The 19211-nt window shown below is 43.2% G+C and overlaps 1 protein-coding gene across 1 annotated transcript in view; it reads left to right on the forward strand.

Annotated features, from left to right (window-relative positions):
• Nucleotides 1-412: 412 nt before the first annotated feature.
• BRF1 (BRF1 RNA polymerase III transcription initiation factor subunit) overlaps nucleotides 413-19211 on the forward strand; it is a 178828-nt gene continuing 160029 nt past the window's right edge. Inside the window, exons 1-2 of the mRNA XM_027895346.1 lie at nucleotides 413-623; nucleotides 14800-14880. Coding sequence (XP_027751147.1) covers nucleotides 437-623; nucleotides 14800-14880 — 268 coding nt within the window. The 5' untranslated portion in view covers nucleotides 413-436. The remainder of the gene's footprint in view (nucleotides 624-14799; nucleotides 14881-19211) is intronic.

A 19211-nucleotide genomic window follows, 5' to 3' on the forward strand; every position in this document is an offset into this window, starting at 1 on the left:
GCCTCAGAAAACTTTTATTTCAGTATTACAGAACGGCCGGCTAGGTTTGACTGATCAATTTCATCGACGTCTTAAGAGGGTGGCAAGGCATCGGAATGGGTTTCCCAGAGAGGCTGTGGCTGCCCCATCTCTGGTAGCCTCGAGGGCCAGGCTGGGTGGGGCTTTGAGCGAACGGGTCCAGCGGAAGGCTGTAAAGGGCAGCAGGAGGGGGACAGGGCGATCCCCGAGGGGAACGCGGGGCCGGGGCGGGCGCTGAGGGAGGAGCCGGCGGGAGGGGCGGGCGCGGCGGGCGAAGCCTCGCGAGAGCGGGCGGGCCGCGGCTCCTCCCCGAGCCGGTGCCGGCAGCGAGGCCTGCGCCGAGCCCCGGCCGGGCTGTCCGGGCGGGCGGCGGGAGGGAGCGGAGGCGGCCGGGGCCCGTCCCGGCGCTCCCGGCACGATGCCGGGCGGGCGGGTGTGCGCCGCCTGCGGGTGCGCGGAGATCGAGGTGGACGCGGCGCGGGGGGACGCGGTGTGCACGGGCTGCGGGTCGGTGCTGGAGGACAACATCATCGTGTCCGAGGTGCAGTTCGTGGAGAACAGCGGCGGCGGCTCCTCCGCCGTGGGGCAGTTCGTGTCGCTGGACGGTGAGTGCAGCCGAGAAGGGCCGGGGCGGGGCGGGGGCGGTGTGTGGGGAGGGGGGTCTGGGTGCACGGGGAACGGGGTTTGGGGAATCGGGGGCGGGGTGTGGAGAAAGGGTGTTGGGGGAATGGGGGAGAGGGGGATGGGGAACGAGGGACACGGCATGAGGGAGCGGGTGCTGTAATGGGTGTGTGACAAGGGACAGGGTGAGGAGGCTGCGGGCAGTGTGGGGTCAGGGACAGGGGTGAGCGGCCCAATGGAAAAGGACCTGGGCGTGCGGGCTGACAGCAGCGGAACAGGAGGCAGAGTGTGCCCAGGTGGGCAAGGACCCCAGTGGAATCCTGGCTTGCCAGCGGGACCAGGGAATTGACCTCAGTGCCCCTGTACTGGGCACTGGTGGGACCACACCTCAAGTACTGTGTCCCATTCTGAGCCCTGCAGTTCAGGAAGGACATTGAGGTGCTGGAGCGAGTCCAGAGATGGGCAGTGAAGCTGGTGAAGGGTCTGGAGCACAAATCCTACGAGGAGCGGCTGAGGGAACTGGGAGTGTTTAACCTGGGGAAGAGGAGATGCAGGAGTGACTTTATCATTCTACGACTACCTGGCAGGAGGGTGTAGCTGGGTGGGGCTCGGCCTCTTCTCCCAGGCAACAAGTGACAGGATGAGACGACATATAGCCTTAAGCTGGGCATAGTCTTAAGCTGTGCTGGTGCAGGTTTAGGTTGGACACTAAGAAGAAATTCTTCACAGAAAGGGCGATTAGGCATTGGAATGGGTTGCTCTGGGCAGAAGTGGAGTCACCATCCCTGGAGGTGTTAAAGGGAAGACTGAACGTGGCATGGCTGTGCACCAGTGCCATGGTCTGCTTGACATGGTGGTGTTGGGTCACAGGTTGGACTTGATGAACTCAAAGGTCTTTTTCAGCCTAATTGATTCTGTGGGGTCAGGGATAGGGCGCACAGGGGTGAGGGGGCTATGGGCAGTGTAGGGACAGGGCTGCTGTGCCAGAGGGTGGGGTTATGGGGATGCTGCATTGAGCAGTGTGTGCTTGGAGATAAGGACAACGTGTAGGGGACAGGTTGTTGTGCAAAAGAGATGTGAGGGAAATACTGTGGAAAAGTGTGTTGTGCAAAGGAGGGATGTGAATGGTGCATATGGGAATTAGTGCTGCACAGAGTGGAAATGGGAGAGTCAGTGCGTGGATAGGAGGACAGCGTGCTGTGCAAGGTGAGACAGAAATGGGGTAGAGGAGACTGGGATGAATGGGGGAAAAGAGCTGTGCAGGATGGGAGGGATGCTCTGGGTGTGATGGAGTTAGTGCATGAGGGACTGGAGCTCTAGGCAGTGTGGGGCAGGTGTGTGAGGATGTTTGGAGTTCTGTGTGGAAGGACTGGGTGCACAGGGAATGGGGAGGTAGATGAAATTATTTAGGGTAGACGACAGGAGAGATTGGGTGTTTAATGGATAGAGGGAATATGTGTAGTCAGAGTAAGAGTGATGGAGAAGAAAGAGTCTGGAAGTGAAGGGTCAGAAGTTTCCTGTCAGATAAATGGGTTGGGGTGTTTGTGTGAATGCCCTGGAGGATAAGACATGGGAAAAAACCCCCGTGAATGACACATAGTGTTTGAAAGGGGAGAGACAGAAAATGGGTATGAGGAGTACGTATACGGAGAAAGAAACATCAGAAAAAGCATGAGAAAGAACTTCGCACTGAAACAAGAGGGATTGATGGATTGTATGGCTGTGAGGAAGGAAGAGGAATTGTGGTGGAGAATACAGCACTGCATATTGGAGTTTGGGAGTCTACTGTAGGCTAGGATTTGTCTGATACCATTCCTGTCTTCCAGCTCAGGGTGCTGGCATTACTTTTTTTTATAGCTTGTGAGCAGCTCTTATATCCTGCGCTTTTTCCTGTTGAGATGTGGAGACTAGATATTTAAGGGCTTGTACTGCTTTTTCCCTCCCACCCAAAATTATGCAGGACAGATGGCATGCAAGCTAGAGCACATTTTGGGATGCCTTTATCCTACCAAAAAAAAAAAATCAAAAGGAAGAGAGAGAACTGCACCAGACTGAGGCTTTTTTTCATCTTCTGGATGAATTGCACAGTACTTTGCTAAGTTCCTTTAAGACCTGTTCCCTTTTGTGTAAGCCCTGAGACATTGCTGTTGGTACTTTTATTTTTTTTATGGATAGCACATTAATGCTTGGATCTTGCATAGCTAGTTAGTTACCTGTTATATGTTACTCTTAAAAAACAAATTCTAGGACCCATGAAGAGGGACAATCACCCCAAGGACAGGTGGGTGTTTAAAACTGAAAAGGTAATTGCAGCAAAACTCTAGCATGGTCATGGTGGCTTCTTCTGGCTGGCACAAGGTGTGGCTGCAGGGGCTTCACTGTGTGTTCATACTGTGATGTTCTAGCAAGTCCCCATGTGCACTGATGCATTTTGGTGAAGTCATGTTTGTGGAAATGAGAGAACAGGACCTTCGGAACAATGCTGTTTGTGGATTTGTTGTGTTACTGCAAGGATGGGTGAGGATGAAGCACTATGAGGGTGGTGAGGGACTGCAGCAGGTTGTCCCATCTGTGGGAGCGTGCAAGGCCAGGTTGGCCAGGGGCTTGGAGCGACCTTATGTAGTGAAAGATGTCCCTGCCCATGATAGAGGGTTGGAACTTGGTGATCTTTAAGGTCCTTTCTAACCCAAACCATTCTGTGATTCTATGAGTATGGGCCCTGTTTCATGTCATTTTTTAAGGAAATTAGAATATGGGTGGCTTATTCTGGTACAACTCTTTATGTTTAAAAACAGATGCTTCTGTTGTGAATATTTATTTTTTCTTGATTTAAAACTGAGTGATGAAAGCTAGTCTGAAAAACTGTATTTGTGCTGCAGTAACAGCGTCTTCATGATGTGTGCTTGTCTGTTATGTGTGTATGACACTGATTTAAGTCCTCAGGAATGGGGAGAAAAGTCCTTTCCTGTGTAGGAAAGACTTAGTATTTCTAAGTGTTGTGCTGGGTGGTGAATTTCCAGAGGAATGTATATTTCTTTTTAAGTCAGAAAACATGAACTTGCTGAAAGCAACATTTTTTGGTAAGTTACATCTCTCAGTGACTTCTGTTTACATTAGCAGGTTTCCCTCAGTTCCCCGTTTTTAACACCTTTTCCTGTCCTCTTTGTCAGCTCTTTAAGTCTGTGGCCCTGATGGATCCCTTGTCTATGAAATGCCTTGGGCTGAGGCTCCTTGGACTTTGGTCTGATGACCTCAGGCAGTCCTAACATGTGGAGCATTTTCAGTGCCAGAGGTGCCAGGGCTGCTGTCTTTGAGCCCCTGGCTCACGGTCAGTAGGGCTGGGTGACTCTGAGAAGGTTGTGTAGGTTCTGCAAAGCATGAGGGATGTCAGATTCTCTGTTGGAAGGCTGGAAATTGAACGGGGCCCTTGGCGTTTGTGGAGTTCAGAGCTTCTGACTGTGAAACAAGATCCCCTAAATCCTTCCAAGATCCACAACTGCTTCTATTTGTGTGCTAATAAACGTTGAATAGATGCCTTTTTTAATAATTTATTTTCATCTCCATCATAAAGAAATAAAAGGGAATGGAAAGCATGGAGATAGTGTTAGTGATTTCTCTTTGTTACACGTAGAAAAACCTTTTGTTTTGCCAAGTTGCATGTTAAGATTTCAGAATCTTGCATCTGTTTGCTGAAGGAGGAAGAGAGACCTGCACTTCTCTATATTAATACAAAGTGGCCTCTCTAGATCATGCCAAGTCCTTGCTAATAAGTCCGGCAGAATCACTATAAAACATGGGAAATACCTTCTTTTATTCTGTCAGGGCTGGAGGAAGGTGTGAGATCAGAGTTATATTTTCCCAGGCAGTATTTACATTGAGCTGTTATTGTTATTTGTTTGTTATTATTTGTTTTGCTTTGCCGCTGCACAGAGGTTTGGGAAAACCCAGGCTGGTAAGTTTGTTGGAGAAAAGGGTAGAATCATAGAATCATTTAGGTCGGAAAAGACCTTTAAGATCTAGTCCAATTGTTAACCCAGCACTGCCAAATCCACCACTAAACCTTGTCCCTGAGTGCCACATGAACAGGATAAGCTGACGAGGTAAGGTAGTGAAGAACAAATTAGGTGTCAGTACAGGTAAATATGGGGTAACAATGCTCTTTGGCAAAATGGCTTGCCTTGCAGACGCTTTGTAACTTTCTAAGGAAGTTGGTAAGGGAACAGAGCAGAGGGGTGGATTTTCAAAGGAAGGTCAGCAAGATCCTTCACCAGAAGTTTTTATAGAATCTGAGCTGTCGTGGGTAAGAGAAAGTCCTTACATAGCAGAGTGGCTCCTTGTATTATGAGAAGTGTAGTCTGGAAATAAATAGTATGTCTCCTGAAGGAGGTACCAGTGGAATTCCATAGAATCTGGGCTGATGATCTGGAAAAGTGGTGAACGGTGAGTTAATGAAGTTTGCTGGCAACACTAAATTATTTGGGATAGTAAAGACTGTAGAAGGACCTGTTCTTTTTAGTAGCTACATAGTAAAATAACAGATGGGATCAAGAGCTGCTGTGAGACGTAGGATTGTTTCTTTATTCTACATTCAGGATGGTTTCTTTTTCTACATCTGGACTGGCCAGGATAACTTGTGAAGGAGCTCCCTAGGTTGTAATGGATAGCTCTGTAAGAACATTGAGCTAAATGTTTATTCATAGTACACAAAAAGCAGAGTGGGGAGGGGTGTGTTAGGATTTATCAGGAAAAGAGTACAACAGCATGTCCCTACACTGTCACATATCCACAGCCCTACCTGTGACTGAAGTGCTGTGTGCATTTCTGGTGGGTTTCTCTCTTTTCTTCCCCCTCCTCAAGAAAACCTCTAATAGAACTAGAAAAGATATAGAGAGGACAATGGGGTGATTAAGAGGAGAGCTTCTTGGAGAGATTCTCAGCCAGAGTGACTGAATAGGCTCAGCCTCTTCAGACTGGGGAAGAGATGATTAAATGGGGCCATAGTAGAGATCTGTAAATACAGTAGAAAAACACAGCAAGGATGAGTGGCTGCTCAGTATCACATAATGCAGAACACTTGGGGAGTGCTAAGAAATCTAGCAGCCAACTTATTTCAGAGGTAGTGAGTTGGAGGTTCAGAAGCATTAGGAGGTTTTGTTTGGTTGCTTTGGGTTTTTACAGAAGAAAACTCCATGTAAATCTGAAGTTGTGGATGTTATAAGTTTATGTGAGTTTAAATGATTGGGCAAGCAGAATAAAAACGTGTCGTGGCCATTAAAAAAAATATTTCTGGCTCAGGAAATCCTTGAGGCACGGATCTGTAGGCACTTGGAGATTATGAGAGAACTATCACAACAAGCTTTCCTCCTGTGTTTTGTGTTCATTTGGAGGTGTGTATCGTAATGGACTTTCCCTTTCTGATGTGGGATACTGGACTAGATAGTCCTTCCATGTGATTTGGCACAGCTGTTCTTTTGAGTTGTCACAGGGAGATCATGTTCTTTGAGCCTTACGGAGATGCTTTTCAGGGTTTTGACTGTTCTTTTAACACTGGTCTAGGAATCAGGGGACTGGTTTTGTAGCATAAAGTGAAGTCCTTAGGTATTAATAATGGGGGTTTTTTGATTGTGTTCTGTGAAGTGGTGAACACAAAACTCGTTTGACAGTTACATAGATACATTCTTTCCTGACAATACTTAATCAGTTCTTCTGATCTTGTGAGAAATAGCTAGTAGAGATATTTACAATTGTGAGAGTCTGTGATAAGGTGTCCAGAGACTGCAAGGCGAAGGTTTAAAATAAGGTCTATGAAGTTGCTTATGCAATACTGTGTAATAAGGACCATGAAATCTTCCCTGATGGTAGTTGGGAAGATGCTGCCTGTCTCAAGGGATGGCAAGTCAGCTCTTCTTGTGAGGTACCTGTTACTTGCTGGGTCATGAGCTGGTAAGTTCTTTCACTAGCACAGTAATAACCTCTTCATGTCCCAGAGGGGGCTGCTATATATCGTCCTATTGACCTTTTGAGAGGAAAGTCCTCACAAAGCGCAACCTAGTGAAAGCTTTGGTAGGCTCTGTGCTGATCAGTTTAGTTGTAATTCTTAGTTCTTAATTGGTAGTGGTCACAGTCAGGTAAGAGTCCAGCCTCATCACTTAGCCCTAGCTGTGTTACTGTCTTGAAGCTTATAAAGGACCTGCCTTGAAATTGAGTTTCTGGACTTGGCTGATTTGACCCTGGGTAAGTCAGATATTAGCGGAGAAGGGTTGTCATGCACATTTGAGCTCCAGGGAACTCTGTTAATTGTACAGAAAGTGTTTGAGGCCTGTGCTTTTCTTAGCTGAGTCTCGTTTTTAACAATAGCTATTCAATTCATAATTGACAGCCAGTTCAGACCATCTCGAACTAGCCAAAAGTAGTTGTTCTCTGTGACTTCTTACCAAATTTGGAGAGCATTTGAATTAAAATTCCTTATTCTGCTAATTGGAATGAATGTGCTTTGCTTTTTATTTTTCTTCATACCCAAGTTTTTAACAGACGCCTGTCAGTCATAACATTTGAACACATCCCAGCAGGAGGCACAGCAATAGAGTCTAAGAGGGAGATACTTCCCCCCCTCTCCATTATACTGTAATTGCAGGAGTTCCACAGAGCTCTTTGCCAGTTTGCACTGATTTGATGGCAGCTGCTTTTGTAGAAAGGCAAGCTGTGAGTCGAGTGCTGTGTCTGAAGGTGTGGAGTTCTCTGATCACTTTTTCACCGTGTCTGGGTGGGAGTCCCCTGTCTTGTGGTAGTTGTTGGGAGAAACTGTTTTCACAAGTATTTTCCTTGTAGCTGACAGGAGAAAAACAAAATATGAAGCTGAAGAGAGTGAGAGGAAGAAAGCTGAGCACAGAGCAAACCCTGACAGTCCAGACTTCTCTTCAGGTTTTTGTTTAAAGAAGCTGAGAAAGGTGAAGTCTGAGACTTCTGACACTAATCAAAGGATAAGAAAACAGTCTCACCTGAGAAGGTTGATGTGCAGGCAGTGCAGCAGCAAGCTGGAAGATGTAGCTGAGAAATGCAAGACAAAGAAAGGGCACTGCAAGGAAGTTTGTGATCCTGACACATACTGTGTCTGGGGAAGCTCAGCTTCTTTTGTTCCAGAAATTGCCTATAAATGCTTGGTAGTCAGTTGAGAAAAACAGCATCTGGTAAGTGTCTTGGGCATAAACCAGGCACTGCTGGCCCTTGCTGTCCATGACCATCTTCTCCCTGGGGTTCCCCCAATCCTACCCATGGCCCTGGGTCCCTTCTTGAACTCGAGGGATGTCAGTCCCTACCTCAGGGACTGTGCAACAGGGCTGTTCTCCAGCTCCCCACAGCCTTGCCCTGCCCAGCCATGGGCCCTGTAGAGCCAGGCCCAAGTCCTGCCTGGCCTCATCTCATCCCTGTGGCCCTACTGGGCCATCCCAGGGCTTTGTTTGACCTTGTTCCCCTTGCTGGGTCTGTCCCTGACCCCCACATGGAGGCTGACACCCTGCCTGGCCTCAACCCATCCCTGAACCCATGGAGGTGCTCAGTGCCCTCAGCTCTGCCTGTCCCTGTCCTGCTATAGAGTTCAGGGTCACATCTGTAGCAAAAATTTAAATCAAAAATATTTTTCAGAAGCTTTTGTCTGTCTAGTTTTAACTTTGCACCTATTTTGCCCATCCTGCTACCTGTTTTTACAAAACCAGCAGAAACTTTGTAGTTTTGAGACTGCTGTCCCCCTGTCAGGTTTGTCTGAAACTGGCAGAGGTAACAGAGGTGTGCAGTGCTCTGTGTGCTGTTTTCCCTGGGAAAACAGGATAAAACATGGAAGTTAGCATAATGAAATACAGCCTGAGGCAACAGAACTGTGGGATGGAGAAGATAAGTTGGTGGAGCTAGGGGCATTTGTCAGCTCCAGATCAGACCTACAGAATCCTCAAATGCGCATTGTCAGAAGCTTCACTAGGAGGGTTATGGAATGACTAGCCTGACCACCAAAATGGGATTCTTGCCCTGCAGGATTTACCCTACTTTTAGGGTCTGAGGTGAAAGAACATTGTTTGTGTGTCTGTGCAAGACTGGACAGTGTGATTGTCTTGAAACAAGTTTACTCTTTTCTGGTTGTTTGCTCTGAATTTCTATTTGTTTTGATGACTTCTGATTAAAAACTACGTTCTAAACTAAATTAAATGTGCATATTTTTTTCTTTAAATGCTAGGCAGGCATTTATTATTTGAGATTTACAATAACCTGTGTGAATTAAAGTCTTTTTACATACTGTTACTTAATGACTAAGCCTGGAGGTTTTAGGGCAGTGACAAACACACAGACACGGTCATAAAAATGGGAGACTGCAGGCAACATTGAAACTGCAGCACCCAGTCTGGATGATGTACAACTTATGGCTCCTGTACAGCAAATATACATTAAGGCTCTCCAGCTCCAAGTTTACATGAGTTTGCAATACACTAGTTTGAGGCTGATGGGAAGAATGTTGTTTGTGGGAAGTTATCTGGTTTCTTTTGCACCTAGGGAGAAAGGGAAGCTTTAAACTTAAAGCATGAACAAGCATTTGTTAAAATTTTGAGTGCAGGAGGCTCCACAATATTTGCAAGTAGGCTGCTTGAAATATTTGAATACCAAGAAAAATTTCTTTCTACTGATATATAGTCTTTTTCTTGCAAGTAAATTATAAACAATTTATTGCAGTGACCAATTTGCACCGCCATAAATGCTGAATGTGTACTCTTGGTTTGCAGTGTCCCTTGACACATTTAATTCACCTTTTTATTTAGTAAAGCTGTGTTTCCCATATGCCTATGGAAGTTTACTGCAACATTTTATATACTATTTTATCTCTCAAAACTTCTTCATGCTTTTACGTCGAGGCACTCGAGCTACATTGACCTCAAAGGCAGAACTTGATGGGAGTTTGGCTTGATCTAAGTATTTCAGTCTTTTGGGGTTTATGAAAATGGAAAGTTATGGTCAGCAAACCAGAAAGAAGGACTAAATACATGGGAGGAAAAAAGCTTACATAACATTTAAGCTAAGCTTACTGGTCATTCATCTTTTATGCCTTTTTGTCCTCTAGAACCTTGTTAGACGGACAGTTACTGTCACAGTGGGTGCTTGTGAGACAATTGGGAAAGAGGATGGACTCTGTATCAGTTTCTGTGCTTTTGTCTACGCAGTTGTTATGTACAATAAAGGATTCTTGTGTATTTTTTTAATACTACAAAAGTGGAAGGAGTAAGGGTTATATGTTTAATTGGTAGTTGTTAACTGGTTTTGGTGTAAAATGTATTGACAGACCGAGTCCTGACATTAAATATGTTTCGCACTGAAGCCTCCAGAAGTCCAGGAGTGGGTTCTGCCAGTAATACAGATGCTAAACTTGAAATGGAAATGCTGGGTCCTGAAAAGGGATGATGAGATTAGTACCAGCAAAATTCCTCCTATTTGTGGCCCAGATTTCTAGAGATGACACTAATTCATGGTTAATTTTAAGTTATGCAAAGTGGTCATGATGTAATTTGCAGTACAGAAAAAGGAATTATAGATATGCCGAATTTGCAGACTTTTTGAAAGAGGTCCAGGAGAGTATTTGCCTGTTTTACTCTGTGCTAGGTTTTCTCATCGCAAAACTTAATTCATAATCATGCTGGGAAGAAAGAGGGGAAACTTGCATCTAGAATAATTACCCACTGTATGTTTTAGTGAGATGAACTGAATCAATCTGGCTTCTCTCCCCAGATCCTCCAGGTGGCAATCGTGCACCAGAGTTAATATGAGGTTTTTTTCTGGCATCGAGTCTTTCTTTGCTGTCCTTGGGATGGCAACAGCTGCTTGCTGGAAGTGCTGCAGAGGGCACTGCTATCAGCTGTGGTGGTGCAGTTGAGCACGTAACTTGGACCCAGACTGGTTTCATAGACTTGTGCTGCCCTAAACTGGGGTGTGGTGGACACAGCAGTATATTTATCTCTTCAGTTGGTAGTTATGAAAATAAGCCCTTGAAAACACGCTGTGATGGAGCAGATTTAAAGTTGGTCTGTGTAAGCTTATCTGGCAGTGCCTGCAGACTTGTTAACTTCCCTGTAAAAATGGCTGAGAAAAGAATTATTTTAGTTACAAACTTCCATGGTTTTATGCATTCAGAAATCTTTAATCACATAATTTGGCTATTATATGTTATATGAATTGTTATGGGACATTTACTTTCTCTCCTTTTGACTTTTATGGTCTAACTTAAATAGGAAGCTCATTCATTTTTTTTATATTAGATTATCTAGTCTTCTCTGATTATGAAACCATTGTGATCCAGTCTGCATTCTTTACCAGACTGCGATTTTATGCTCGGTCTGTGAATAACATGGATTTGAGAGTGAAGTTTTCCCCCTGCATTGTTCTGAAGAAAGAACCGGTGGGTTTTGGATTCAGTTTTACGGGGAAGGATTTTGGTAGGATTTGTCCTATCAGATAGCAGAGACACTTCAGTTCAGGTTGCAGGCTGCTTCATTCCCTGTTCTCACTTGCTCATTTATGTAGAGGAAACAAAATCCATAATGCTGGGACTGAATCTCTTTCTTCTTCAGGTGTTGAATCTGAAACTCCTCATGTCACTACCTGACACAGAGAAGTGCCCTGTAAGCTACAGGTGCCGCTCTTTGCCTCTGCTGTATGGAGGGATGTGATAAGTGCTCTTCCTGTTATGTGTCGTCTTTTTGTTGCTGTTCAGGGTTACCGCAGACTTCAAGCTTTGCTTGCACCTTTTACAGCCTGAGGAGCGTTTTTGCAGAGAAGCAGTGTGCTGTGACTTCCTTTTCGAGAGAGTTGGTGGAGCAAAACAGAAACGGCCGAGGTGCCTGTGCTGTGAGGAGCAGCGTGGGGATGGCTGCTTGAGGCTGATGGAGAGGGGCAGTCGTAGAACCATTTAAGTCAGGAAATACCTAAGACCTCTAAGATTATCAAATCCCACCGTTAACCCAACACTGCCCAGTAGTTCAGCTCTTAGGTGAGGGGGGTTATGGGCTGGTCTGGACCTGTTTAGGCTTTGACCGAGTATCATGAAGTTCCCATATATATGATCTGCATCTTCAATTCTCTTCTGTTGTCTTGGGGCACTGTAGCCTGCTGAGAGGACCACAAAAAAATGTACTTTCGAGCCGCCTAACACGTCTCTCCACACCTTCTGTTGTCCAGAATTTCATGTGAATGTTCAAAGCTAACTAGAAGAGAAGTGGAGGCTTCATTATGCAAAGCTGCAAATCTGAGTTGAGTTTCTAAAAATAATCAGTAGGTGACAGTGTACCTCAGCAGATGACAGTGTACCCCACGAAGGAGGGTATTTGGGTTGCCTTAGGGAAATGTTAACGTTAATGTTGAAGATTTGGCAGGCAGTACTTGAAGACGCCAAATACTTCTTGGGCGTATTTTTGTATGTCTTGAAAGCTGAATGTGAAAACCCAAAAGCCTGTTTAATTCGCTTTTGAAGCTGTAGAGGGAAAAATGGAAAAGGTCAAGAAATGCAAAAATTGCAGTTAATCTGGGATGTTAATTTGGTTTGTGCCTAGCGATTGCTGTTCCTTTTCTTTGTACTTTTTAAATTACTAGCTTTGTAGGGATTTTTGTCTTTAAATGAACTTGATAATTTCAGTTTTCTTTTTTAAAGGGTTTATCTTTTTATTACTCAGCTGAACAGTTATGTTAATGAGTTTGGTTTGCATTCTGCTTGTAAGATTAAAGTTGATGGTGAGGCTGCATAGTCAATGGCAACATTAGTTTGCAGTTCTGAGAGTTTAAGTGCTCAACAGACTAGGTTTTTTCTGTCAGTTTTCAAAGCCAAATGCTAATTAGAGATGTTCAGTCTTTCCACTTAACTTGCTGAGAAATGAGCACATCAATTCTGATAGCAGAATTTGTCTTTCAGATAGCTCTGCTGGTATCTGCTGCAGTCTCTATTGCTTGGAAAGAAATGACTTTTATGTCTGATGCTATAGCTTGATGTTCAATGAAAAAGAATCTTAAAGAACAAAATCACGGAAATCTCAGCCTAATTTCAATTTATTTGTCTTCTTTGTGGAGTTTAGCTTCTGAGTAAGCTGAATCATTTAGTTATTACTATTGTTTATCACCACCATAGGATTGCTTTTGTGCAAGCTTTCGAGTAGTAACAAAGAAACCTGTAAAAGAGCTGTTTTGCCAGTGACAGTCCAAAGCAGTCCAGTATTTTGGTGTATTCAAAGATAGAGGGGATTGGAAAGTGGAGCCGTTGTGCAGAAGAGGGAGCAGTGGTGCCTTTGGAACAAGTGCTGCCTCCAGCCTGCCCTGTTTGCTCCTGCTCTTCTGCAGTTGGAGTCCTGTACTGATGCTTGAGTGTGTGCTCTCCTGCTCCAAATCAGACCATGAGGAAGCCTGTGGTGAAGCAAACCTTAAAGGAACAAAAAACAAGGAGGGTGGGAGACAGAATTTCTGAAGAAGATGAACTTAAAACTATTGCCACCACTGACATGTTTTTTTTCCAGGCGAACCATTCTTACTAAATATACACCAGAACTGTTGTGTGTGCTGTGGTGGTTTGGTAACCTCTCTCTGTTTTACCTCATCAGTCTGTTTTCAAGTGTTTGTGGAAACAGGAGGCTGTACCTGTAAGGATGCCAAGGAGAGGTTGCTGTCAATAACAGTCAAATACAGAGCTGGGAGAGTTACCTCTGTACCTAGTGAGGAGGTCACTGTTGAATGTTTTTCACTTCTAATTAGGATGTTGAACTGAAGTACTTAATCTGTGGGGCATTTATGTGAGAGCTGATTATTGTTTGTTGAAAGGATCTGTTAATGAAGTGAAAGTGAAGTCAGTTTCTCATGTGGATAGCACTGGAAACCTAATTTAAAGGTTGTATGGAAAAATAAGCTTTGAAGGCTGATAGGCAGTAATTTTTGAGGAATGTTAGCTTTTCTGTTCTGGCCTTTCTTTCCTCAATATAGACCTACATTAAGTGTAACTGAGAGGAGACGAGAGCTAAACAAATCTGGTAAGTGGGAACAGTTTAAGTCACAGTTTCTTGTAACTTGTATATGGAAGTATTTTATTCAGGTGTGTAGGAGAAATGTCCTGAACTGTTCTCAAATACCAGTTCATTCCTCTCTGGGTGTCTGTCCCAAAGCCTTTCTAGTTTGTTCTAAAGAGCTGGTGTAAGAGGAGAAAACAGCTACAAGAACTTGAGGAAAAGCTGTAGGCATCCTAGGCAACAAGATGACTTTTTTCCCTATCCTGAAGAGCAGGTTATTTGAATTAAGTAGAAGTCCAATTACTAACAAATTGTTTGTTTTCCGTCCTGTGCAATTTAGCTTTTTGGTCGCACTTGCTGTTAAGCTGATAGGTTTGAATATCCTGCTTGAGGTAACCCGATTGTTTTTAAAGAAACCTTCCTGTTTTAGTGGGAGACTATTTCTGTCCTTGGTAGTTTAATTCCCCGTTCTGCAAGATTGGTTTGCATGAGTAGTTCCATTGATTCCCAGCAGACTCTGCATTCAGGCTGCTCAGCATTGGCACAGATGCATAAACCAGCCTCTAGTTGATGCTAATTTACAACTCAGACATCTTTTAGTCTCCAACCTTTCAGGGTGTAAAAGTAGAAGTTCCAGACTTTCGGTTTTTGTAGCCTAAGTGTTGCTCTGTGTGCCTAATGACAAACTGAAGTTATTTTAGAGCAAGTGCTATTTCTGCAGTAGCCAACACAGTTGCTATTGAATGCTAAACAGGTTTTATGTTCTGTAGTGCCAGTAATTAGCTATTAAAACTCTGCACTGAATATTCTTCAGACAAAATATATTAACTAAGTAGGTTTTCATCATTTACTTCAAGAACTATTTTACAATGTTGATTTTCTCGTTATGCCTAAAATAGGCATCGAGACATCTTTGTACTTTCTCTGGAGCTGAGATTGGGAGGGCATGTAGTTCTTACAGTATCCCAAGGAAGAAACAATTTGCACAGCATTGGTACTTGAGGTCTTAAGTCCTTTAAGCCCTTCTTAATGTAATTGGGCATGTTGTAGATTATACAGATACTGCATATAGTGGCACAGTAAGTTTTATTTTAATCAAGTTACTGCCTTTGACATGTCTGGTGTTTGGTTTTTTTTCCCCTAATAGGTGCAGGCAAAACACCGACTTTAGGAGGAGGATTCCACGCCAATCTGGGAAAGGAGTCACGAGCACAAACCCTGCAGAATGGTACTAGCAAGTTTTAGTCTTATTGATATTACCTTTTCTTTATTAATCTGATTGATTGTAATTAATTTTTAGTCTTGAATGTGACCTCAAAACCTTGGCAGACCCCCCATTCAGTGGACAAGTCTGCCTGGTGCTGATTTTACACTGTACTCTCATTTGGCTGCTACACCTGATTTATGAGGTCAGGTAGCTGGCTGACAAAGGGTAATGGCACCTGACAATACTACCGTAGTTTAAAAGGTCTTTTTCAAGGTTGACATGCCCACTGCACCTTTTTATTGTGTGTTAAACCTGTTGTGGCCTTTTATTTTGTCAGTTTTCAGGGTTCTTGAAATGCTTTACACATGTTTATTTTTGAGTATAATTCTTCCAGTGTTTTTGGTTTTAAGCAGTACAAGTGTGAGATAATGCATATATTTATGCACACTTCATAATAATCAGGTGCTTAATATGTGATTGTTGAACAGAGAGGGGAAAAATGGAAAAAAGGTTTTAGTGCACAGACGATATTTAAATAAATATTCCCATTACATACTTTACATTTTAATTGAGATCTACATAATCTACACTCTTTAAAGAGAGCTAATAAAGCCAGCTTTTATTCCAGAAGCAGAACGGTCTTCCAGTTTCAATTGCTGTTACTTATATCAAGGGACAGGAGTTGTCATTTTTTGGCTAATTAATACTCCTGTCTCATGTCTCTTGGAGATGACAGCTGATGGACTGTCATAGCAAAGGCTCAGAAGCTGACAGGTAATTAACCAGGGATGTAGATGGGTTTTACTGATAAGGTACTCATTTGGGGGGGATATTTTAGAGGAAGGTATTTTCCTAAATTAGTCTCACACTTGCAACTCAAACACAGAAAATCTTACCTGATATTATGCCTGCATAGGTATTAAAAAAATAAGATTGATATTACACCTCCATAGGCTTGGACAGGTTAAGATTGATCTTTGTTATTGAATTATAGTCAGATTGCCTTACTCAGCTTTATTCAGCTGGTTTATGTACAGATTGTTTTATATACAGAATGTTTTATTCAGCTCTGTGTAGTGAAGACTATTGAGCCCTGTTTGTTTGGCAGAGCAAAGCCTTCACTTTAGGTGAACTAGTTTCAGTGTCAGGCCCAAAGTTACTATCTCATGAGTTTTAAAAATGCCTGTATAATGTGTAACCTGTATAAGTAGTGGAATAAAACCTCTAAAATACCTTTTACAGTTAGTGAAGTTTGGTTTTCAATTTAGGCACTTTATTCAAAACTGTAATTTTGCACAGGCATTTTAAAAATAAATTGGCTTTTTGTGGATAAGGACTGCCCAGTTGTCTTTAATTGTAGAAAAGTAAAATGCTGATGGAAGAAAATCTGTCTTCATGCTTCTTGGAGTGTTTGAATCCTTCAAAAGCCCTTTTGGTTATGCTGAAAGGTAATCACAAGTAAAGACAGTGTAGGCGTTTTTCTGGAATCTAAACACAGCTTCTTTCTTGGATGAGTGTTTGCTGGGGAATATGTCTGAGCATCTTCCTTCCCCACAGCTTTTGTGTGTGGGGCCTCCCTGATCACACACAGTGATTCTGACTTGACTGAAATATATCAGCATCATATACAAGAAATTATACTTGCTTTAAATGAACTCACCTCCGAAACAGTTTTGAAACAGGAAAATAACTTGTCTTTTCGCTTACACCTCTCAGGCTCTTTGCAGGTTTTCTCCTCTTTACTTTTTTTTTTTTTTTTTTTTTTTTTGTGCCAGTCCTTTATATAAGGAGCAAGTATTTGGTCTTTGGTTTCTGTAGTCAACCTTACATTTGTCATGCTGCCAATCTGTCTCTGGGAAAGTTCTTTTCAGTGAGCTTAAGTGATGTTCTTGCTCAGTCCCAGGCATGACAACAGCAGCTGATATTTCAGGTAGAGCAATTGGTGTTTGAAAGGCTTTTCTTTCTGCTGCTGTATAATGAGCCGGTTGTCTGCTGCTTTTAACCACACTTTTAGCTTTACATAGCTTTTAATTGCAAATTGAGCTATGGCAGCGAGCTTACAAAATCTCACCCTGTCACTGTGTGCCCATGATCATGGCTTTTTTGTTTTTTGTTTTTTTTTTTTTTTTCTGGGGGGGGTGGTAAAATTACATTAATATCCATTGTGGTTAGACTTCAAAGTGTTGCAAGGTAAATGAACTTACTGTGTGTATCTTACAGGAAAGGTGTGGAGTTGTTCGTTGAAACTGAAGTGCACTGGTGGCTGACTGGACTAAACATGAGCAGTTATCCTTGGATGGCTAGGATGACTGATCAGAAAAAATGCTGAGATATTTAGTTATTTATTTATGGGTGCCACTTTGTTGGCATTTCCAGGGTTAGCTGTGCTGCAGAAGCACTGCTGAAATGAGCTCCCGTTGGGATGCTGGTGCGGCACCACTTGTGAGCACCTTCAGTTCCTGTGACTCGCTCAGGGCTCCTGCGTCAGGGCTGCCCCTGCCTTCAGGGGTGTGAGCACACGGCTTTCTCCTGTGCACTGCTCCATGCAGGCCATGGCCGAAGGGAAGAGCCAGGCTCTGGGAAGCAGGGATGGGCGGCGATGGAAGTCATCCCCGGAGGATTCGAGAGCAGCTGAGAGCATGTGTGTGGTCTGAGAGTGCTGGCAGGTCTCACTCTGCGCCTGCTCTGCCTGCCAGCAACCTGCAGGCTTGACGTGGTGGGGGAAGAGTCCAGCAACAGAGCAGGGACTTGCTGGTTTTTAAAAAACAACCACCTCCCCCTGCTAGCCCTCCATCCCCCCACTCCTTCCCCATCTAGTTTGGGCCAAATTCTTCCTTACTGTAATGTCTATCTTTTCAGGGGAGGTGTAAGGGTTGTCTCTTATTTAATTACCAGTGAAGCAGCTGGTGTTGGCTGAGTGTATGATGCTGCTGTTTTTTGAGGCTTTTAGTGAAAGGATGCTTAGAACTAGATGAAAACCAGTTTTTCATTAGAATGACTAAGGTAATAACCTTATTTTTTTTTTCCCCTGCATTCTAAAGTGAAGAAATGCAGAAGTAAAATCTCCCAACAACTGCTCAACAGTTCTGGAGTCTTCTAAAACATTATTTTGTACATTGGTGGTTTTGTATTTAGATATATATGTATATATATATATATATATATATACAAATTTTAAAGCAAATTCTGACGGGTTTTTTTTTCCAGGTTTGTGGAAGAATGTCTGTTATACAGAACTAGTCTCCCTTATCACATGTGCCTTTGCTGTACGTTTCCTCACTATTTATAATGCGGTGGGACATGGCAGTTCATAGTTCCTCCCTTTCTTTGCTGAACCAGCTGATGTTTGTGTGTGTTCGTTTGGGAATTGGCTGCTTACAAAAACGGGAATCTTGTTTACACTTGCTAAAATATTTATGCAGGAAAGACTTAATACTGTTGTATTTGTTCATAATCAGTTTGATTTTCAGTGTGCAGTTCTATGCTAATTGAGTGTGTGAAGCTCCATGAGTTCAGCAAGCTCAGGTCCACAAAATGCTTTGTATTTGTGCAGATACAACTCATCTTTGTAGTAAAACCCTGCACACCCATGAGATGTTTCAGCTTCAACTTTGTTTTAAAGGATTTGGAAAAATAGCTAAATATTGCTGTTTTGTTTTTTTATTTTTAAAGAATTATCACTAAAATACTAGCTCAGAGGGGAGACTCTTTGATGAGACTTCTTCCTCTGTGTCTGAACCTCTTCAAATTCCTACAGTATTGGTCAATTCCTATGGTTACCTACAGGGCTGAAGGGCAGAGTGCTGTCTCTTTAAATCTCATTTTACAGCTCCGTGCTGCATTACATAATCTCTCTAAATAGCCAGTTTATTCTTGTTTCCTTGCAGGCAATCTGCTCTCACTGTATCCGTGTCAGAATCGTCGTTACAAGGGAGTTGTTCTTGACTTGGAGCTCTGATACTTTCAATAGTCCTCAGTGACCAAAAAGAAAAGGGAGAGGAGAAGGAAGGTCAATGGCATGATTATAGCTTGAAAGCTTCAGTTGCAGATATTCAAATTTGGTTTAAACTAAGTTTGAAGATTGCAGCTGCATCTAGCTTAATCCAATTTCTGAACTGTTGGGCTGTGTTTTTAATTATTTCATGAAATGAATGTGTGTTTTCCCTCAGTCCTCCTAAATACCAAAACATAGCTAACAGTATTTTAATGCTAAATGGGGAGGCATTTCTGAAGATGTTCTGTAATGCATTTTTGACTGTTTACATTGAAACTACTTGCTTAATTCTTTAACCTGTGTTGTCATCACTAATTTCATAGCTGGTTTATTAGGGTGATTATGGAGGGCCCCACTT

The sequence above is a fragment of the Empidonax traillii genome, unplaced genomic scaffold (assembly GCF_003031625.1).
Source record: "Empidonax traillii isolate 1590-97213 ecotype Southwest subspecies unplaced genomic scaffold, ASM303162v1 scaffold457:size789790, whole genome shotgun sequence".
NCBI classification, from domain to species: Eukaryota; Metazoa; Chordata; class Aves; order Passeriformes; family Tyrannidae; genus Empidonax; species Empidonax traillii.